The 24,091-nt window shown below is 42.9% G+C and overlaps 1 protein-coding gene across 2 annotated transcripts in view; it reads right to left on the minus strand.

The window, feature by feature from the left end:
* Positions 1–21,112, minus strand: part of LOC135208821 (cyclin-K-like) — a 59,252-nt gene extending 38,140 nt beyond the window's left edge. Inside the window, exons 1-3 of one of the 2 annotated variants that reach the window (XM_064241383.1) lie at positions 20,954–21,087; positions 19,758–19,857; positions 3,364–3,421 (exon numbers count right to left, since the gene is read on the minus strand). In XM_064241383.1, the coding sequence (XP_064097453.1) occupies positions 3,364–3,421; positions 19,758–19,857; positions 20,954–21,022 (227 nt within the window). In that variant the 5' untranslated portion in view covers positions 21,023–21,087. Of the gene's footprint in view, positions 1–3,363; positions 3,422–19,757; positions 19,858–20,953 lie in introns of both variants that reach the window. The other variant, XM_064241382.1, reaches the window with a different exon arrangement.
* Between the last annotated feature and the right edge of the window lie 2,979 nt (positions 21,113–24,091).

Consider the following 24,091-nt stretch of genomic DNA (forward strand, 5'->3'; position numbering starts at 1 on the left):
TTATATTATTAATATCATTTCAAAGTCATCTTAAACATTTTACCATTAAAAATATATACCTACAGCAAATAACAGAGAGAGAGATGATGAGAGAGAGAGAAGAGAGGCGAGAGAGAGAGAGAGAGAGAGAGAGAGAGAGAGAGAGGGGGTTATCCTTATTTAAAAAGAGTGAAATGGATAGATTATTGTACTTCTTTAAAATACAATCACATATGAATTTTGAAATTAGTTATATTACTAATATTATTATTCAAAAATACTAATAAACATACACATGTACCATAGAAATTCTCTCATCTCAGTAAGAAAGAACAAAGGCTGTTTTAGAGAACACTACAACTGTTACAACTTGAAATTTCAAACTCACAACAGATCGTTAACACAGTCAAGCACACTCAGTCCTTATTACCACAATTCAATCTCACTCGTATAAGTGTCCAGAACCTAAAGCATATCATCAGAGATGGTATGCTTAACCATTTAACGCCGATTGGACGTATTAAACGTTGATATAAATTGTCTGTTGGGTGCCGATTGGATGTATGGTACATCGATATAAAATTTTTTTTTTTAAATTCGCGGAAAAATAGTTATAGGCCTATTAGGCAAAAACTTTTGAATCATGCGCCTTGGGGGATGCTGGAAGCTCACAGATCAAGGCGTTGTTTTGTTTTACAAATCGTTACCCAGTGCGCAAGTGCAAATTTCTTTCCTCTCGCACTAAAAAGCATCAGCGACACATCTCAGAAATTATTTAAGTCACTTTGACATAATTTTTGTACCATTTTATATTAGCCATTACATGGAGTATTATATATTATATATGAAAATGTGCACAATTTCATGTAGAATACAACAAAAAAACAACCCATGGTTATAGCTTTTATCAGTTTTGAAATATTTTCATATAAATAACGATAAGTGCCAAAATTTCAACCTTCGGTCAACTTTGACTCGACCGAAATGGTCAAAAAACGCAATTGTAAGCTAAAACTATTACATTCCAGTAATATTCAATCATTTACCTTTATTTTTCAACAAATTGGAAGTCTCTAACACAATATTTCGATTTATGGTGAATTTATGAAATAAACTTTTTCCTTACATCCCCGCGGTAACTCTTCCGTAAAAATCATAAATTTTTTTGTCCAATTGTCGCAAAGTTTGCACCATTTAAAATTAGCCGTTACATAAAGTTTTATATACGAAAATGTGCGCAATTTCATGTAAAATACAACAATAAACAACCCATGGTTGTAGCTTTTATCAGTTTTTAAATATTTTCAATAAAATAACGGTAAATAGAAAAAATTTGTCCTTCGGTCAAATTTAACTCGACAGAAATGGTAAAAAACTGCAATTGTAAGCTACAACACTTACAGTTTAGTAATATTCAATCAATTACCTTCATTTTGCAACAAACGGGAAGTCTCTAGCACAATATTTCGATTTATGGTGAATTTTTGAAAACTGCTTTTTTTTTTTTACGTCCGCGCATTACGAATTCATGCATCATTTTGTGATAATATTTACTCTGTATTGCCTTGATCGTTTTACAATGTGTTATATACCAAAATGATCGCAATTTACAGTACAATACAATGAAAAAAAATAACTCTTTAGCTTTAATCGTTTAGCTCACAGCGCGATTTGTATACAATTATATATGAAATTTTTTTTCGCACTGTCATATACCCCAATATTTATATATGATAAAATTTTTTTCATTTCTGATGGTTGCATACTAAACTTCAGGCAATGAAAAAAAAAGGAGCCAAAAATGAACTCTTAATCTTGAAAACTAAGCGTGCTGTGATTTTTTGAAAAAAAACATTTTTTCAGCTTCGGCGCTCACTCGCAAACGCCCCCGGCATAGGGGAGACAATTTTTAAGATACCGCTTCGGCATTTAAGGGTTAACAAAGATGATATAAACTGTTTTTGCAATGCTATGTAAGCTATTTCATTCAGATCCTTTATCTATAAATGCCTTTGTGTGCCCCACATATGTCTAGTTTCACCAGTCTTTTTCTTCATCTTGGTTCTGTAAGTTATAGCCTAAGTAATAAGAACCATTAATAATACAAAAAAAGTCCATGTGATAAACTTAAAAATGCCACACCTATTACCAAACCACACCAACACCAGCATGAAAAGAGCCTTTAGTAGGCTCAGAGGTCTAAATAAACTAATCCTTTATAATAATAAAACAAACCATACCAAAAAGTGATTCACAATAGTACAAAAACTTAGACTGCAGGTAACACAACCTTGGAATATCAAATAATGACTATCAAATACTGAGACTATATCAGCACAAAAAATTAAGCCCAAATCCATAATTTTAGGACAATCAAAAATACCCACCTGATAAGCAGCCCCAACCTGACCTTTCACACAACTTATCTAATTACCTGCCTTTAAAAAAACCAAAGAATTACTTTTTACTATTTAAAGCAATAGAAAGAATGCAATAGGGAAGACTCAGTACAGTGCATCAAGTTCAAACGAGTGTACTACAAGCAGTCCCTGGTTATCAGCGATCTGGTTTTATGGGGGTTGTCGAGCGCCATAAAATCGGCGATTTATGACGCCACAACGAGCCGAGTTCTGGTTATTGGTGCCATAAGACACCTTTATGGCATCATAAGGGTGCCTATGGCGCCGATAACCGGTGGCTCTATAAATCCCAGAGTTTCGGTTAATGGAGGTTTTCGCTTATTGGCACACCCCTGGGAACGGAACACCCAATAACCGGGGACTGCCTATATATTGATCAACCAATTTATGCAATTATTGCACCTTTTAAAAACTTTATTGTAACTGCACTGCCTTGGATTATAATGGAAAGATGAAAATTTAAGACGTAAGAAAGTTTTCTGCACATCATATAATCACGGCCACTGAAAATAGATTTATTTGTCACGGGTCTTGGAATAATGCTGTATGAGCTGTGGCCGCGGCCCATGAAACTTTAACCATGACCTGGTGGTGGCCTGACCTATATCGTTGCCAAACGCTTGATTTTAACTTTAACCTTAAAGAAAATAAAAACTGTGGAGGCTAGAGGGCTGCAATTTGGTATTTCTGATGATTGGAGGGGGGATAATCAAATACCAATTTGCAACCCTATAGCCTCAGTAGTTTTTATGATCTGAAGGCAGAGAGAAAAAGTGCGGACGGACAGACAAAGAAGGCACAACAATTTTCTTTTCAGAAAACTAAAAAGGATGACAGTCTTGTCGCAAGAATGGGAGTTTAGAACAGCCAATCAATTCAACTCCATACAGCCAAAACATGAGAATTTAAACATGAATGGATATAAAACAATATAAGTGTCCAAAAAAACAAAGTTACAACTCACCTATCATTAACGAAAGTCCAAGCCATCTGCACCATATTAGGCAACTTTTTCTTATCACCTGCAAAGACAAACAGTTCAAGGAGATTGTTTTTTGCATGCATACATGAATATTACATCTGCAGGTCACCACAATGTATTACAATGTATTTTAATCCTTACTGTAACCATTGATGGTGTCATACACTTTAAGTAATACATTTCCATAATAAATTATTATTCATTGAAATATTGTAGTTGGAGGCACAGTTTTTCCTTCATTTATATAAAGGCACATAATTACCTGAAATTTAAAGTTATCAACAATTATCTACACATCACTGGCAATCTTACACTTTTTACACACACCGTAAACATATCGAAACAGGAGAGAATGTAAATTAAAAAAAATTCCCAAATTTTTAATCAATTTCTATTTTTCATAGCTAACAAACCTGAGGTCTTAACAAAAGGACAAACCTTCTGGCTTCTGGTGCCAGCTGGAAACTGGTTAAAAACAATAAGAAATTGTATATGCTAGGAATCTATGTAATCTGGCATCTAAAGCATAGACAAGGTGGGGGCTGACCACGCATGAACCCCGTGACGCATTTGGTCCTTCCTCCAACCCAGGATTACCAGAGGGGTAGCCAGAGGTGAGCAGTCACTATGAAGACCTCAGGTTTGTTAGCTACGGAAAATACAAATTGATTAAAAATTTGTCATTTGTTCATAAGTGTAATAAACCTCCGGTCTTACAATAGGATAGACTAATAATTGGAGAAAGGTACGAGAATCCTGAACCGACTAGAGGTTCGGCACACCTGACCACTCTTCCTAGAAATGAGAATTCTAAAGAAGAAGGTCTAAGCCTGTGAGATATTATATATATATATATATAGATATCTAAAATTCATTTCATTGGGAGTGAATATAATGAACATATCCAGATTCATTGCATACATGGAAGACAAAGAGAACTATGTATATCTGTTCAAGCAAAAACCATATTGGCCAAAAGTAAAGGGTTTGTCACCACTCCTCACTCCCCTTGCTGGAGAGGAGTACAGTGGAACCTCGACATACGAAAGTCCCTACTTGCAAAAAATCCAAGTTACAAAAGCCAAGACGAAGATTTTTTTGCTTCTGTATACGAAAATAATTCAGGTTGCGAAAGGGTAAAGTCCGAGATTTTCATGGACCGCCGAGAACAATTTTAAAACTCGCGCCCCACCAACTGAGTAGATTCGCCACCATCCTCCTACTCTCCCATTGGTTCCTGATGGTAGTCACCACTGTAAGACCCTGCTCTCCTATTGGTCAGCATCTGTCACATTATGCTTCTATGTAAAGACGTTCCTTGACCATTTTTTGCGGCAGCGTTATCGTAAACACTGGAATTTGTTCGTTTACATATATTTCGTTTGTTAACGTAAATTTGTGTTAGTGACTTTGCTTTCGTTGTACTGTAAGTTATGTACTTTATCATGTTGTGTGTGAACTTAATTACTTACGTTATTAGCCATGGGTCCCAAGAATGCTGCTGAAGTTCACGGAAAGGAGAGGATGCTTTCTAAGGAAAACGAAGACGAGATAATCAAGAAGCGTTTATATTTTCTGCCATTTGTTAATGGCAAGACAGAAGTTTCTCATCAGTAGTTGAATCTCAACTAAGGAGAAACAATTCTACTCAGTGAATGACTAAGGTGAATGTGGACCTATGTCTTCACAGTTGAATCAGAGAGAAGTGAACTCTCACGATTCTGATCATAGAAAAAGTCCCGTCAATAACACCAACCAGTGAAAATGATTCTAATCCTTGGTGTTTAACAAAGGACTGAAGACTGAAAAAGTTAATCCACTATTTCAGTGTTGCTCAGCAAGCAAGTCAGTCCTTGCAATGCAGGCTGAGAGTCTTTCAATGATGAAAACGCAGGGATTGTACAGCCTGAAGTACCACTTCTTGTAGGTTGGATCAGTGAGGAACTTTTATATCTACTCTGGACGCAGAGCTAGTCAGGCAGGGAACAGGCGAAATCTTCTGTTATTTATTTTCAATTCGGCGTGAACAAAGAATAATTGAACACCTTACGAATGAGAAAATGTATATTAGCAGACAAAACTCATATTGTCTGAAGAAAATCATTCTGTGTCATCGCAGTGGCCGATGGAGCAGGTGCGACGAAACAGATGACTACAGATTTCTGTTATACCATGGGGGGTAAACAGAAAGATGATAATGAGTCTAATGAGATACATCTCTGTCTGAAAATTCTTGCAACAGCAAATGTGAAGCACAAGTCATGGGCATTGTGCGAGAATTCCGAGCCAACCAGAGACCTAAGTATGTGATGGCCAGGCAGACAGATTCGATTTTGTAATTAATACTATGACAAACAGAATTTCAGGGGAGGGAGTATTCTGACCCTTGCTTGAATCCTTATACCGAGTTGCCTGGTAGTGCATTCCATGTTGGAATGCATTCGGCTACAACCATCGAGCGCAAAAAAAAGGAGTAGGTGTAAGGATTGGAGACATTACAGGAGGAAAGGAAGAAACGGTAACCTCTTCAGCTACTTCAGGAATTACTAAAGAAGCTGTACCGTCAGTTCTATGTGCTGATTTCACTATCCTATCCCTGTTAACCTTATCTAAATGCACTTTTAAGGTCTTCCATTTACCATCTTCCCAATCCTTACTTTCTAGACATGTCTACTCTAATGAACTAGTCTGGGCCCGGCCCTACACTTAACACACTTAGTATGGGAGTCATAAGAAAATTTGGTAAGTCTGGTCCTACAACTCTTAGAACAATATCATATACTAGAAGCACTGGAATCTGACATGATATAAATTTTCATAATAAAATTTATTATTTGGATACTTACCTACTGTTTAAGTTAGCTATATCTCCCTGCCGATTATGTGAGTCGGCATTCAAACAAAAAATCAAATGGCTGCCCGGATGACTGTCTAGTTTACCTGTTCTCCACCAAGTGTGTTTCAAATGTTTTAGCTATTATGAAAATTTATATTATTTGAGATGAATCTTACCTACTGTCAAAGTTAGCTGACTGATTCCCAAATTAAGAAGAGGATGGTGGGTAGTGCAGCTAGACAAAAATCCGCTCAGCCATTCGAGCTAAAGGTTTCTTGCATGAAACCTAAAACATTCTCACCTGATCTGGAATCCTTGCTGGATTTTATTACCACCAGAAGTTGGATTCCATTCATGGAGCAAGGATCTCATACACATGCAGCAAAGAGCAGCCTTGCGGAGAAAACCGCTTCGATTCAGCCAGAATGAAATGCAAGCGGTATGAGGGACCCCAGAGCCTGGGTCCATATAAAACGACAGTCACTTAAAATAAATACCTTTACGATATAAAGGTATGCTCCTATACAAAACTTGTACCTTCACGCTCCCCAAAATATTAAAACCTGGGATTTAAATGAGAGAGCCTAAAGAATTGCTCTTTTTTTCTGGTTCAGGAAAAGACTACCCACTACTAGTAGTGGATTAAGGGCTTTACTGTTTTCAAACACAATTCTGTATACTTAAGGTAGTGAGCGGGGAAAAACCATTTGTTCCGATACGTAATACAAACCATCGGTCCTTTAACAATAGGAAGTAGCTAGCGGCAGCTGGAACGGTCGTAAGCTTCGAACAAGGGGAGAACGGTAGTTAACTGCTTGTCCGCGAGGTAAACAAATCACTTTTGCTTTCGGCCGCGGGTGTGAAGGACGTGTTCGTCATCGCTCTCTGCCCGCTTCATCGTCGTATGCTTTGTTTATATTCTGTTTTCTACTAATGGTTTGTTTGACTTGAAAATGAAACTGTAAGTACACTGTTTCATTTCATTACTTAATTATGAACCAACATGGAGTTATCGCCGTAGATGCGGCGATTTCCTCTCTTGTTTCATGAATTGAACCCTTGAATTATGCCCGGTGCCGAGGGCGGGGCGCGCTCGCGCCGAGTCATGTATTTTGGGCAAAAGTGTGTAATGAAAAATGTAAGTACGTGTACTCTTTTCATTATATGTTTGCCCTGTGCGTTCGTTACCGAGAGTGTGTTTGCGCTCGGACGAGCCTTTTAATTTTGTATAATAGAATGCAATGAAAGTGGATTCGCAATTGCAATATTCTTTTCATTTTCATTTATTTATTTGCATGAAATTTAATTTGGATCAATTTTCGTTCTTACCCGGGAATTGATCCTTACGTTTTTTTTATGTGAAAATGAAATCGCAAGTGCGTATTTCTGTTTTCATTTTCATATATATTTTTTATGATAACATCATATTATTGGATCAAGTTTCCGTTCTTACCCGGGAATTGATCTTTTCCCCTTTAAGTTCTATGAAGTGAATCGCAAGGGCAGTATTCTGTTTCATTTTCATATTACTTTTCACTGCTGTGCGGGGGTAGGGGAAGCGAAGGTCTGCCAGGAAGTCGTCGGAAAGCTCTCCCGCGACTCCCTTGGTATCCGATTTCTTCGTCTTCCTTCCTGCCCCCCGCTCAGCTTCTTCGTTGTATTTTGTATTTGGGGTCTTCCTTGCGTTCGGGGTGGGGCATGTCTTCCCCCCGTGCGTGAGGGAACCACTCTTACTAATCTATCTATGTTACCGCAGGTGCTACATCCGTGGGAGACGACCTTGGACAGGTATGGACCACCGCGGAGGCAGGGCGTGCCTAGCATCCACGGGCTGCTGCAGCGTCTAGCGAGGTCTGGGGCGGTCTCCCTACTACCACGGCCGCTTATGCTGCTCCCCCCCTCCTGGTCTACACTCCCCATGCTGTGTCGATGACGCCGTCTGCCGCTACTAGGGCCGCAGCCGTACCGAGGTGGGGTTGCCGCCGCCGCCTGTTTTCTTCGTGTTGCCTGCCCCAGACTTCCGCTGTTCCAGCAGCTCGCCCCGGGGACCGGGCGCCAGGACCCAGGTTCCGCTGGCTGCCGATGATTCTACGAGGCGATCGCTGGGCCCTGCCGTACCTGCCGCTGATGTGATTTATTCCCTGCTGTTGGCTGGCTGTCCCTTCTGGGTCTACCGCTGCCCGCGTTCCTGCCGCTCCTGAGCTGGTTGCTGTTCCTGTCGCTCCTGGTTCCTGTGCCTGTCCATGCTGGTCCTGCCCACGGTGTGTCTTCCCCAGTCCCAGGTCCTTCCGGACAGGTGCAGTCGGGCCGTGTTGCTTCGGCAATAGCCCCGGCTCCGGCCTGGATGGAGGACCTGACGACTGTCCTGCGTGAGCTGACGAGGAAGAGGAGAAGAGGAAGCTGTCATCTTCGTCTTCATCGTCTGCTGCTGCCTCTTCCCTTCGACTTCTAGGACCCATAAGCCGAAGAAGAAGAAGGCCTGCCTTCCCCCCTAAGAGTCTCCTTCGGGAACTTCTAAGGGTGGGCCCGTCCCACCTCGGTGGGACGGGGGGTCCTTCTGCTGGTCCTCTGCTCCTTCGGGAGCGGGGCCCGCCTCCCCTTCCGTAAGGAAGAGATAGACGGGGACCAGAGGAGTATCGGTTAGCTCTGGTACTTCCTCGCCTGGTGCTAGCGGCGATGCCGCTACGCCAGGTTCCGGCTCGGTCTCTCGTTCGCGAGAGATCCCGAGTGTACGTTCTCCCTCGGGAGACCGTGCAGCCAAGTTTCGGCGCCAGAGTTCGCTCGGCGCCAAGACGCGGCACGGAGCAGAAGGCTGGTGAGAGACGCTCAGGTGAACTCTTGCCAGGCCAGCGGCCGCTCATTGCAGCGACCAGCTGGTAACCCGGGTTTTCCCCCCTAAGAAGGCTCCTTCGGGACCTTCTAAGGGCCCGTCTCGCTCCGGCGATTCGGGGAGCTCTTCTGCTGGTCCTCCTGCTCCCTCGGGAACAGGGCCCGTCTTTTCTTCTACCAAGGAGAAGAAGACGGGGACCAGAGAGTACCAGCTTCGGCTGGCACTTCCTCGCCTGGTTCTAGCGGTTTCTGCCGCTAAACCAGGATCCGCCTCGGCTTCTCGTTAGCGAGAAGTACGAGTCGGACGGTCTCCCGCGGGGAGGGGCGAGAACGTCCAGCCAAAGTCTTGACGCCCGAGCTCGCTCGCCGTCAAGACCGAAGCGCGGAGCAGAAGACTGGCGAGAGTCGTGCAGACGACTCTCGTCAGGCCAGTGGACGCTCTCGCAGCGACCAGCTGGCTGCTCCGGGTTGACGTGACGGTCGCTGACCAGCCACGAGTTGAGGCGAGGAAGGGGTCCCCACGGCCGTCGGTACCAGCCACGGCTGGTACCAGCGGCTCGACGCGCCGAGAGGACGCTCGCCGGTCTCACCGCGACAGCGAACCTAGCAGGTCACCTGACGCCGCTCCCATCGGGACCGGGCGAAGATGGTAACCAGCAACAGCTCGCCTGACGCTAGAGATCAGCGTCGACGTTCTCAGCCGAGCCTCTCGCCCCAGGCGAGCGGCAAGGCTAGGCCTGCTGCTCGATCGCCACGCGGGTTGACGATCAGCAGCAGCCCTCCAAGCACGCTGGTCCTGCCAGCGAGCTAGGGGGGGGCGTCAGGTTTGCCTCTCCTGTACCTTCAACCTCCTCGGGCTACACCGGGAGGAGCGAAGTACCTATGAGTGATCGCGAGAGGTGCGCCGCTCGCGATCCCGCTATGACGCCGTATGGACCAGGCACGGTTCTAGGACCGACCAGGACATACGTGCAAGTAGCTAGAGGCGACCGTCAGGGGTCTGCCGCTATTCCTCCTTCGGAAGGAGGAGTATCTCGGATCTGTTCTTGTTGGAAGGACTGGAGCGGTCCTACTCCGCAAGACGCGGTACTCCCGAGATACAGAGGAAATTGCAGAAGTCATTAAGCTGATTCGTCAGCATAATGACCTTGCGGAAGGATTGCCGCTCCCACCAGCAGAGCCCACGTCTCTGCTCGAGTCGTTTTGGGGCCCCGGAGAGGGAACCCAAACCGACGGTGGGTCTGCCGCGATCGGAGCTTGCCGATTCTGTCTCGAACCAGAGTCTCTCGTCTCCGGAGAAGGCTCGCTCAGTTCTGGCCGGTCGATCAAGCTACTTCCACCTCCTCTACTACTGCGACAGCGGCGTTTCTACGTGTCTTCGGACACCGTATTTAAATACTCCTTCGGTCCTCCTGAGAGGTTTCGACCTCGACCGAGGACCTTGGAATGAGTCGGAGGACGGTATCGGCTCTCCCCCTGGCAGGTGTCGATCAGCCCCACCCAGACGACGTTCACAGTGGCGGCAGACCCTTACCTACAGTGAGAGTTCGTAACCCTCCGCGGGAAAACGTTTTCTCCTGACGATACGTTTTCCCAGACTCTGAGAGACCATCGCCGCAAGGCGATGGCTGCTCCTATTCTTCTCCAACTGCTAGTTCCACTGGGAAGGCGAGCGAGTATCCAATTCCTCCCCCATTCCCTCTCTCCTTACGGCTACGAGGGAAAGGGGAGGGATCCTACAGAGATTTCTCTGTAAGATCCCACGTTCGGGACTGCGCTACCGGGGGGACCTTCGGGTCCTACCTGACGTAAGCCCCGGTCGTTGAGGAGGGATCCTGCCCCATTCTCGATTTCTACGGGAATCGAGAGTACCATCAGCCGATATCGTTTGACGAATTCGGTGGGGGTTTCGCAGACTGCTTAGAATTCTGAGGAATTTCTAGCGCATTCAGAGTGTTCGAGTTTTTTACGATCTCCAAACACTTAGGCGGAGACCACGGTCCTAAAGTGAGCGAGACGAGAATCCCGATGTTACATGATAATCGGGAACCTCGCCTATGCTCGAATTCCTGGAATTTCTAGCATTGGGAAGAAGACTGCTGCTGAAAGAACTATCTTACAGTAGGCGACCAACCTGGAATAGAGAGTATCCAGTTTGGCTTGAACTATCGTCTTAGTATTCTGTTCACCATTGAAGCTTTCCTTCGAGGAAGACTTCTCCTTCACTCTTTGATAGAGATCGAAGGTGGTCGATCTCCAATCCTTATTTTGTTTTCTTGAAGGAAAGAATTTAGGATGGAGATCGTTGTTCAGAATCCTACAAATATACTACGTATATTAACCTCGCGACATGATTCTACTAAGCAGTTGAATTGTCAGAGGGGGTAGGCGCATATCCTAGTTTATCTACGGATTGCGACCTAGAAGAGAAGTATTCTAATTGAACTGCAACTCGGGGTTGCCTGCAACCTCCCAGGAGTTTTCAGTTTCAATTTTATATACTTATGGTTTTGTCACGACAACACCAACTTCAACTTTATATTTACCGAAATTCGTTTCGCCTAAATATAATTGCTCGAGCATATCTTTTATGCTCGGTAGTTCTAGCCGAACGCATTCCTTCATGGAATAATGGATTACATGGCAACTCAGGATGACGAGTCGGCGAGAGCTCAGGCTCAACTACTGCGTATTGAACTGCCTGACAGCAGCTCAGTATCAGCTGGGCCTCCGAGATGCACGGTCAGTTATGTCTCTCTCTCCCCTGGTTTGATTGACTACCGAACCGTATCTCTGCCCAACAATCATGGACTTAGGTCTCTGATTAATGGGGATTCTCGCAATAATGAAGGACCATCTACTGCTGTGACGCTAGATTCCATCGCCATTCGACATTGCGAGAATTTTCAACAGGGATATCTCTTGGACTCTTTCATCTTTCTGTTTACCGCACGGTAACAGAAGTCTGTACAAGTCTCCCGCTGCATCGCACTGCGATAATGCGAATGATTTTGCAGACATCTCAGTTTGTCTTCAAAATATCTCTTATTCGTAGGTGTACAATTGTTCATTGTTCAACCGAATTACGAGATGTGTCAGAAGACACCGCCTACTCTCCGACCTGACAGCTCTACTTCCAAATGTTCAGCCCATGAGATGCAGTTCTTCAGGCGGCTTTCCCCTGTGTTTTCATTACTGAAGAACGCCCCGCTTTCATTGCAACTACGACTTCTCACCGGACAGCAATGAAATAGCGGTTAGTGTTTTCAGTCATTTGTAAGCACAGGTTATGAATCTTGAGATTCCTTCTCTCGATTCATCTGTGAAGACGTAGGTTGCATTCAATATCTACCTTCGTCTTCAACGGTACATAGTGTTGTTTCTCCTTAGCTGAGATTCAACAACCATGAGATGTTTTACCTTCAGGGACCTCGGTCTCTAGAAGGCAATTGACTTTCGCCTGTTGGGCACATGCCTTAAGAGAATCATCACCTCGCTGTCCGGCATTGGTGACAAACAAATACATTATTTGTTTGGTCTCTCGGCATAAACCCTTTAAAGGCGAAGGTCACGTGACTTACTCGGATGCTTTGACAAACTTTGCCTCCATAACCAGAACGCAGTCAGTTCGGCAGCTGTCAGAGCGGCCGAGTCAGTTACGAACTACGCTGTTGACTTAGTTCGGTTGTTACAGAGCAATCATTACTTCGTTTTAATAGCTTGTCACAGTACCCATACCATTGACACCCACCATGGAGTGTCGGTGTCCTATCCACTACCGAGAACTTCGCTGCATGGGGATAGGAGGATGCGAGAGACTTCGTGGCAAACGGACAGACCAGTAAGGGTACTGGACATCACCGAAGTAGAGAAGAGGGATAGGTCATGCGACTATTTCCTTCTTTTCCTCTGAGGAACTGCATGACTTCTCCTGCGAAGTCAAGCATCCAGGCGATGGGGATCCGTGACGCTCGATTTCGTACCGAACTTCGTAGCGAAGACTCAGAACCCTTCGGTCCCTGACGATTGGTTCGAGTCGTTCACAATCCCCTCCCTAATGGACTTCACCGCCTTCGATGCGAAGGAGATGCTGCCTTGTCCGCAAGAACTTCTCCGTGGCGCAGGTACTGAAGGCAGGGGTCTGGTCAACCAGACCACATGCACTTCCTTCTACCTTCGGGATATTGCCCACAGGTCCTTGGATCTTTTTCCTTGGGACCCGTGGTGGCTGCTCAACACGTTGTTTGCGAACCCAGACCCTCGCAGGCTGAACAGCATCGAGTCCTGGTGTGACCATAAGAATGGATGAGTGAATGAGAGTGTGACTGGCTCCTCTTCCCATCTTTTTCTTCCCCTCTACCTGTGGTTAGAGGGACACGGTCGTCACCCTGCTGGATAAGGACCAAGATTGCAGTGAGCTACTCAACAGAGCCCCATCCTATCCCTTTTCACTAGGGATAGGACGTATATCCACCCATTCCTCCAACAAGGGGGAGGAAGTGGATGCCAGCTTGAGACAACCCATACTTTATGTTGCCTCTTGCAAACAGGAACAAGTTCTTGCTTGCTGGTACGAAGAGATACGCTTGCCTCTCTCTTAGTACTCGGCCCAGAGGTCTGACCATTGATCCTGCGGTGCACACCCCGATCAATCGGACAGAGGCTTGGATCCCTACCTCGCTCTTACGACCAGGGGGGAGGCATTCCAGGATGGACGAACACAGTCTGTTCATCAAAAGACTCAGATTCCTCCCACCAAGAAGTGAGTCTTCCTATTGTTAAAGGACCGATGGTTTGTATTACGTATCGGAACAAATGACAATTTGTCGAAAATTGCATTTTTCCTAACTATACAAACCTGAGGTCCTTTACATATAGTCCCTCCTCATGCCACCCCTCACTCTGCGTATTTTGCATGGGCCAAAAGCAAAAGTGATTTGTTTACCTCCCAGTCGCGCGGCGCGCGACTGTCGGACAAGCAGTTAACTACCGTTCTCCCCTTGTTCGAAGCTTACGACCGTTCCAGCTGCCGCTAGCTACTTCCTATTGTTAAAGGACCTCAGGTTTGTATAGTTAGGAAAAATGCAATTTTCGACAAATTGTCATATTGTACTTCTACTGTGCCACATCAATCCTATTCTGGAGCGACAACTGACTTAACACTAAATGAAGTTACAACTGCTGCTCACATTATGAATGTTTACCTTCAATAAAGATAGAAGATAAGGAGCTAGTTCTCATGCACTAGCCTATTCAATACGTCACAAAAGGACCTCATGTTACATGACAAAGATGTTATAAGTTTCTAAAAATCACAACACAAAAGGTTAACTTTGCCTCTTCCAGGCTTAACCTTCACAAATACATTCTAGGTTTTCTAAAACCACAAAACAAAAGTTAACTTAGCCTTCAAGCTTAACCATTGGCAAAGGCATCTAGGTTTTCTAAAACCACAAAACAAAAACTTAACTTTGCCTTCAAGCTTAACCATTGACAAAGACAGCTAAACTTTCCAAAACCACAAAACAAAAGGTTAATTTTTGCCTCTTCCAGGTTTAACCTTTGACAACGACATCTATGTTTCCTAAAACCACAAAACCGTAGGTTAACTTTGCCTCAAAGTTAACCTTTGACAAAGATGTTCAAGGTTTCTAAAAGGATGATAAAAATGTTCTAGGTTTAACCCACCTAATTAAATCCTAAATACCCCACCAAGATAGAGAAGTTTCCTCTTCTTCCCCACTAAGGGGCTACATTGGAATTCTTTCAGGGCACTGTGAAGGATAGCCTTAACATCACCCTCAGCTCTAAGGCGGAAAGCCAAAATAGCATTCCCTTTACACCAGCTTAAAGAAGGGTGCTGACAATAAATTTACTTATTAACTGCTGCTAGTGATAAATAAAAGGTTTCACAGTAAATTCAGATAAAGTTTAGACCCACATCTAAACTCCAGAGACAGACTGATATAGAGATGAAGGGGCTTCAGTCTCAACACCTTATAGTGCTGGTCCTCGGCAAGATCTTAAAGTACTTGATGCAATACACAGGAAAGTACATATGGAACGATAACTTTGGAAGTAGACAGTGAAAAGTCTTATTATCTCCAAACAAAAAACATTGTTGTCTACAAGGTTCCAGGTGCTGAAAATTCCTCTAGAATGGCATCCTCAGCAATACACAGACCATTGCTTCTGACCCCTGGCCATGGCAGTTTTAATTAAGGACAGATCCTACGATAACTTGAAAATCTTATTATTGGGAGGGGACATTCTAACATCTCCAAGCAGTTAAGGAGATGCCTGAGTTAATGGAAGTGTATGGAATTGTGTAGTAGAGTTGATTTCCTCTTAACGGAAGAATGAGACATCTACCAAGAGCATTGGAAATTCTGAAAATCATTTGCCCTGAGAATACAAGGGCTCTACATAAGACACTAAGCAATTCTTGAACTTGAAATTGTTCAGTAGTATTCAGAGTAGATACGAGGGGCAGGCCTATGAGTCTGAATTAGGCCAAATTTAAGGAAACATCCACTGCTCAAGCCTGAGGGCCATCAAAGAAGTAGTAATCATTCGGATGTCCCTGTTCATCTACATGCTAGTAAGTTTAAATGAGTGCTCCTTAAATCCCAAACCAAGCGCTGAACTTACGGGTGTAGCCCTTGTAGGCAGTTTGTTCTTCCTGAATCCCCAATTGCCAAAACACTGTCCTTCCACAGAATGAATGATCAAACCAATATATTGTTTCATTTTACTCAAAGCAGCAAACTTCCCACAAAGACTTTGTTTCTGACCAGGAATAAACCTGCTAAGCATCCTGATGTCTTTCCACTACCCTGACATCTAAAAAGTTTTACCAGGTTGCATGAAAGAGTAATGACACTAGTTAACCTCTGTGTTGTATGACAGAGGGAAAAGACCTAAACCTGGACTTAGGTTTAGAACAAAATGGACAATTCTTGGTTACAGAGTCCCTCCTGCAGTCCGGAGCCAAAGATGGTTCTGGATTACTTACAAATTTAATGAACGTTATTGTAAGTCGTAATTCTTACGCTGAAACTGTACATCAATTGAGCATGATAATCTGAAAAAATCCCAATTAGGCCATGTTTCCTAATAAGGAAAAGCCCTTACCAATTAGGAAGTTTCCTTCAGGTCTAAAATTCTTCAAGCAGCATGTGCCTATTCATCTTTTACCGACAAGCAAGCATAATTAAGTATCATCCCCATATCACTAGATAAGAATGTGGATATAGAAAATTTAAAAAATATAATGCATAGAAATTGGGCCAGAAGAAGGAACAGGTCCTTGGCCTTTGGAATACTGTTGACAGAGTTGGCCAACTTGAATCACTGATTCAGTAAAAGTGTCTTCCTCCTAAAGTCAACACCATCCACCAATGGGCAACAAGTCCCTGACAAAATTTATAGAGGGCTGCACTCTAACCCAAACAAAGTGCACAGAACAGCAATACCTTCTTGTGAAACATCTTGAAGGAACTTGCATGACTGTGGATATATTGGTAAGTGGAATACATTCTGCATGTGTACCACAAGTCTGACCATTCTTTGGAAAGGCACTAAAATCATACTAGAAAACCAAAAAGTATGTGGGCAGACACTTCCTGTTATTCAGTCTCCAAAGGTCCAAGAATATCTCCAATTACTTATGGAGCTCGTCCCAAAGAATTACCCTTGGACCATCATTCCCTCTATATACAATCTCATACTAAAAAGAGACTTATGAGAGATTTCTGCTGAAGACAAAGGAAGCTATAAGCCAGTGGAGGACAACCAAAAAAGAATCACAACTCCCCTTCACCATCTCTACCATGTAAGGTACTGGTCCCAAGTCTCCATGCATGTTAGGAGGCTGCAACTGTCTATATCCCAGAACCTGAGTCTGCACTTATCCTCAAAAGGTACAAAACAAGACCACCAATAGATAATTCCTTATCGCTTTAAAACGAGCTGCATAATCAGACAGGAAGCAAAAATGTTCTCACTTCTTCCAAACCAAGTGAGTGTAAGCATGAGGACATTACCCTGCAGCATCAGAAATGAGTTACTTGTCTTCCTTGCTCAAAACTCCTGCTGGTGATAAACCCTACAGCTGGCTTCACAAACTTGCTGGGTTGGAGCCTACACCTCTCTAAGCAGTCGCAGAGACAAGACAACATAGCTAAGTAAAAGGTAACAACTCAACAAGCTAACTTAAACTCCATCAGCATGTCTGTCAGTCTCGAGTTCATTTCCCCACAGGAAAGAGAAAGAAAGTGAACCTCCTACTAAAGACGGTTAAAGGACCAATAAGCGTTTGTGCAGCAAGAGGCGGTCTACAGCTCTCCAGGACTTTAAGAGACACAAGACAACAAGTCAAGGGAGACCCAAAGGGATATTTGTGCGTCCAAGGATGAGAAAAGTTACGAAAGGCTCTCTAATAGGAGAGAGCCCTGGTTCTCTTCTCGAACATTTAGAGGGTGCCAAAATGCACTAAGACAATTAAGACATATCTCTATGTGGCCTCTTTCCTCATCAAAATGAGGATACAGCAAAGCGTAATGTTGCAACAAACGCAGACCAGCCCGAACAAGTTCCTCCAACTCCATTTCAAACTCTTCTTCCGCCAGTGGGCGACAGGAGGAGACAGCTGCCGACAGGAGGTAAACAAATGAGCTTAAATGATTGCTCTTTCTCCGCAACTATTGGTGACAGAAAGCGACACTTGTCGATAAGAGGTGACAGGAGCTGAGTGCTGTATCACACTACAACTCGATGAGAGGAAGACAGTTTTAAGAGACTCAGGACTCGGCCAAGTCCGCACGAGTCGACTGAGGGAAAGAAAACAAGGTGCCAGAACATAGGAAAGATTGGAAAGCAGTGGGAGAGGAGTTACAACGACTCTCCCGCCTCATCTCCAAAAGCGAACGTACATACTTGAAAGCATTCCTATACAAAACTTTGTTAGAAAGGTCTGAAGCTAACTTGGAGAGAACTTTAGATACTACAGACAGTGTAGACTTGAAAGAGAAACATTAATTGAGGCAGTAGTAAGAGATTTGCCAATTGCCGAAGAGAAAGCAGGCAAAGAACGAACAAAAGCATTATGAAGAAAGATGAATATGCTAGCAGACGAGAATTTAGAATAACCAAACCATGAGAGAGATAAACAGTCAACTGAGTTGACATATCTAAATGTGCAAAACTTGCTAGATATATAATTGTCTCAATAAAACTGTCTATACCTATATTATATTTTATTAATCCTATGTATACTAACACCTCAAACTAGATATTGAAGAAGGCAGAATGCGCCCATGGAGCAAGGATTAATGCTTAACGAAATGGTTATATGCGAATGCTTTAACGGTCCTTAGGCGATCGCTTTAACGGTCCTTCGGCGAACGCTTAAACGAGATTCAGACCATGAAAGGGGCGAAGTAGGTATTGGAGGGCACAGAACCCCATCGTCCCGAGAACCGACCCGGTTCCCTGTCAGCGGACATTACCAACTGTCGCAAAGCAGTCCTATTCTCGGGCTACGTACAGACAAGGGCACCAACACCTTACTTCTAACAGGGAACGCGAAAAAGAGCGCACGCTATGGAGGGATTCGGAATGTTCCCGTCACGAAATCGGTTCAAATTGTATTAGAACTAAAACTACATTTAATGTAATGTTCTAACTTCCCGTTGCGCTTTTCCTGAACCGAATGGGGAGCAGAAGGTGGAGCTACAGAGGAAGTCAATACTAGCACTACCAAATTGCCTAGTCTGAGTAGGGGTAGTGGCAGATGAAGGGACAATAAGTAGGATAGAACTGACAGGTTTAATTCCTGACCTAACTAATTGCTTTCGCAATTTATTAGTTTCCCCGTCATTCCTATATCTGACATATTCAGACATAAATATCTCAGAACAATTCACTAATTCTTCACATCAAGTAGTTCCAAGATCACACTCTATACCCTTGCAAGTACAAACCAATGTTGATCAACTTCCAATTTCAAAATTGTGGTTACACCAAAATCATTCTTACATAGTCTGATGTAATTGGTTTTGCTTCCGGTGGAAGATATCCTAGGAAAATGAAATTCCAATACCATAAATAGGTGTAAAACAGCCAAATTTCATAGAATACCAACAACTGCCTAACCGCAATGGCAGCAAGGAGAGTTCTGACAAGAGCTAAAACATTCGAAACACACCTGATGGAGAACAGGTAAACTAGACAGTCATCTGGGCAGCCATTCAATTTTTTGTTTGAATGCTGACTCGCCTAATCCACGGGGAGATTTAGTAGCTAACTTTAACAGTACGTAAGATTCCACAAAGAGAATACATCACCAAAGTATGGGAAAAAACTCCACCCAAAAATGATGAGATGACTGCCAAAAACTACTGTTGTTACCCAGGAGCTGGCAGAAAAACGAAACTTGGGCAGGTCCTGATCACCTACACAGGCGATGCCAGTGCCACCACAAATTAGAATTTTGACTGCCATGCTTAGGAAAGCTTACAACTACATAATTATAAGTGCTTGGTAAGTCACGTGTAAAATAACTGCTTTCATGACAGAACAACCAATCAATTTACCACTATATAAACAACTTAAGTTTAAAACCTCCTCTGTTTCCCAAATTCAAATAGGAGAAAGTACCAAAACTATTTTGATAAATTAACAGAAATTAGAAAAAAATCATGGATCTTACCTTTTAGACCTTTAGCATACTTGAGAAGGTATGAATACGGGTGTTCAACTATGAAATCAAACTTGATTGTTTGCAGCAATATTCTTTCCAAGGTCATGACCTTAAAAATGAAATGAAACAATAGTATATAACAAAAGATAATTCTGTAAGTCAAGAGATATGAATCAGTAATGGAGTGTTTGTCTCAAATAGTACCGCTTAACAGCATTGCAAATGAATTGTGAAAATCTTCAGAATATCATACACACTGCCCACTTCAGGGCCATTTTCTCAAATCATCATTACAGAACATAATTTACCTCCACTTTGCACCACATTTTTGTTCAACAAATTATGATTGTACAGTGGTCCCCCCGTATTCGCGGGGGATGCGTACCAGACCCCCCCACGAATAGTTAGAACCCGCAAATGTTTGGAACCCCTATAAAAATGCTAAAAACAGCCTATTTTGTTAGTTAAAACTCAAGGAAAACCCACTAATAATTTTCATACTTGGTTTTTTTAATAGTTTTATCACAAAAAGTGCATTTTATGATGAAATTCATCAAAAAAAACCAGGAATTTGTGGATATTTATCATAGAAAAATACCGCGAATGCGCGAATTTTCCGCGAATAATGCGGGGAAATGTTCCCCAGAGAAATCCGCGAATGTGTGAGTCCACAAATCTGGAGAACGCGAATACGGGAGGTCCACTGTAATTCCAAATATAGGTACAATAAATACTGAAAGAAAGGTGAAAGCTGTAGAGACTAATCATTCGTGTAGTATCTGTGGTGTTTCAGAGTGCTTTGAAAACAATTAGGTTATGCAGAAATAGGTTGAAGAGTATACAATTTGGAAATAATGTGAGGAGGGAATGAAGGAAGGCCTAGAAAGAAATGGATGGATGACATCTAGAATGTACTGGAAAGAAAGGACCTCAGCATCCAGGAAGAGAGAGAGCATGCATGTTAGAGTATGTTATGACCTGAGTGGCCTAAAATGTGTAGGGGGTTTGAAGTGCCACTAATGAGCCAATTTTCTTTAGGCATAAGAAGCAGCAAGAGCAGTGTAAGTTTTCTGCATAGAACAAGAATTCATCAACAACACAGCAACTTATGTGTTAATTTGGTTGTAATCCCTATCCTTTCATAGGAATCCACATTTGCTTCATGAATCAAAATTTAAATGAATATTACAGTCAATACAACTCACCTCCTCCCTTGGATCACTGCCAAACTCTGCCCAAGTTACTTCATCCATGTTAGCCTTTGCCATTTTCATGATGTCACGGCACTTCTTTGGGGTCTCTTCAACTTTTCCAGCAAGAAAAAGGCAGCAACATGCTGTGACCTACAACAGAATAAAAGACTTAGCTTTATGATTTATGTATTGTACACCATACTACAATACTACCTAGAAAACATCAACTTATCTCTCACCCTACCATAAAGGATTGTATGAAATCAGTTAAAGTGGTTTCAGATTCATATAAAATTCTAAAATATCAGACCTAAAAAAATATAAAACAAATCCAAAAACAAGATGTACACATTTTATTTTAAACTTTGTATGTGGCCCCTGCCAGTAGTACCACTGTTCCCTTGGCCTTTTGTCCCATTCCAGCTGTTAATAATGTAATAATATGTGTGAAGAAGTATACCAAAGAATGTGGTGATGCCATGTACATACCTTTTCACTTATATGGCCCCAATGCACTAAAGTGGTAGCTATGCTGGCATCCTGCCAAGCCAAGGAAAATTTGTAGGTTCTTCCTTTTATGTGAATTGAGTACAGGATTTAATACCACATATAAAAAATCTTGTTTTTGTTTACAATATTAAGGTGTACAAAAAGAACAAACCATATATTCGTCCACAGAGACCAACTCCATGGCTCCTGCTTCAGCAAGTTTAGAGCAATTCCCCCCACTCAAAGCCATTCTCAGGGTAAGTTGCCTGTCTCTCCAAAAACTAATAAACCCCCTTGCAAGGGGCAGGTCTTAACATCCTTGGGAGCATAATACTTCAATTAACAGGTGGGGGAGCAGCAACAGCTTGCAGGAGTGACACAAAGTAAAATAATAATCTGACCCAGAGATCAGCATTTTAGCCTCCTAAGAAACAACTCTAGAGAGGCAAAGACCTGGGAACATAACGGTGCACTTGACAAAGGACAATATAGATGCAAAGGAGAGGTTTCGTTGCTTCCTTAAGTCCAGAGTTTAGAAAATTAGCTTAGATCTCAAAGATCTATAGTTTGGGGATGTGATGAGATGAGAACAAAATCATAGAGAAAGGACAAGGATGAAGACCTGGACCAGATAAGATTTCAAGTAAAAAGCACTGGGCACCTGACTGAGGAAAATAGAGAATATGATTTACACCTTATCCTGCAGAGGAAAAACCCAAGACATAAAAATGATGATATTGACATGTTTCCTATCACATTTGTTCAGGGTTTTTATGTTCTTCACATTTCAGAATGTTACAAAGTGATATTGTTATTTTACAATAAAGTTTTGTACATACTTACCTGGCAGACATATACTTAGCTTACGTCTCTGACGTCACGACAGAATTCAAAACTCGCGGCAAACGCGACAGGTAGGTCAGGTGATCTACCTTACCCGCCGCTGGGTGGCGGGAGTAAGAACCAAAGTACCTTTCTTGCCAGATTTTTTCTCTTACACCTGTCTCCTGAGGGGAGGCTGGGCGGGCCATCAATCGTATATGTCTGCCAGGTAAGTATGTACAAAACTTTATTGTAAAATAACAATATCATTTTTGTACATGAACTTTCCTGTTAGACATATACTTAGCTGATTGACACCCTTGGTGGAGGGTAAGAGACAGAAAATAACAAAGAAAAGGTAAACAACACCTGTTGTAGGAAAACAATAACCTTGGTTCTTACCTGTTTAGGCTGAAGACTTCATAGGTACTGTCTATTAGTCTGCATAGCCATAAGAGCTACAGCGAGGGCGTGACCTACAGCTGAAAAGACTCTTTGGGTCTACTAACGGGACTTGATATCCGCTTACTTAGTAGAATCCAAGTCGGATCATGTCAATGGGAGTTCGCCCTCTTCTATGACAGAACCTGTCCACTACCAACGCAGGGAGCTTCAAACCAAATCCGATCACCTAACCAAACTAAAGTTATTAGTATTACGAAACAAAAAAAGATGCCTACCTGCATCATTTTTCATACAACCATATGAACTCAATTACCAAAAACAAGGGAAAAAAAAAAAACTACTAAGGATATGTTCCAGCTCCCTGCCCCAGCACCGAATCCGCCGATACGTACGGGCCTAATGCGAAGCACTCGTCATACGTAATACTGACGTCTTTAAGGTAGTGGTTGGCGAATACTGAATTACATCTCCAGAATGTAGTTTTCATCAGATTCTGAAGAGACATATTCTTATTAAAGGCCAAGGAAGTGGCAATGGCTCTCACTTCATGAGCCTTGACTTTTAGGAGCTTGAAATGTTCTTCATTACAAGATCTATGTGCTTCTTTCACTAGACTTCTAATGAAGAAAGACAGCGCATTTTTCGACAATGGTCTGCTGGGGTCCTTTACAGAGCACCATAGTCTGTCCTCAATGCCCTTAAGGGTTTTCTTCTTCTGAAGGTAGTATTTTAAACTCCTAACAGGGCAAAGAGTTCTTTCGGGTTCTTCCCCTACTAGGGCAGATAATCCACGAACCTCAAAGCTCCTTGGCCAAGGATTTGAGGGGTTCTCATTCTTTGCTAAAAACGAAGGAAGGAAGGAACAAATCACGGAATCTCCTTTGAAACCTACCCTTCCTTCTAGGGCATGAATCTCACTAACCCTTTTAGCGGATGCCAGAGCCATGAGAAACAGAGCTTTCCTCGTAAGATCTTTGAAGGAGGCTAACTGTGGTGGCTCAAACCTAGAGGACCTCAGGAAACGAAGAACCACGTCCAGATTCCAACTTGGAACTTCGTTCGAAGTTTTCTTGGCAGTTTCGAAAGATCTTAATAGATCATGCAGATCTTTGTTATTCGAAAGATCTAAGTTCCTATGTCTGAACACTGCAGCCAGCAAACTCCGGTAGCCTTTGATGGTAGATACTGCCAAACCGCATTTTTCTCTGAGGAAAACTAGGAAATCTGCGATCTGAGTCACAGAGGTACTGGAAGAGGAAAACTTCTGGTTCCTGCACCACCGACGAAAGACGTCCCACTTCGACTGGTAGACTTTAAGGGTCGAAGGTCTTCTAGCTGAGGCGATAGCCTTAGCAGCTTTTGTCGAAAACCCCTTCGCTCTGACAAGACTTTTGACAGTCGAAAGCCAGTCAGATTGAGAGCGGGGAGGTTTCT

This window comes from Macrobrachium nipponense, chromosome 35 (genome assembly GCF_015104395.2).
Source record: "Macrobrachium nipponense isolate FS-2020 chromosome 35, ASM1510439v2, whole genome shotgun sequence".
Taxonomy (NCBI): domain Eukaryota; kingdom Metazoa; phylum Arthropoda; class Malacostraca; order Decapoda; family Palaemonidae; genus Macrobrachium; species Macrobrachium nipponense.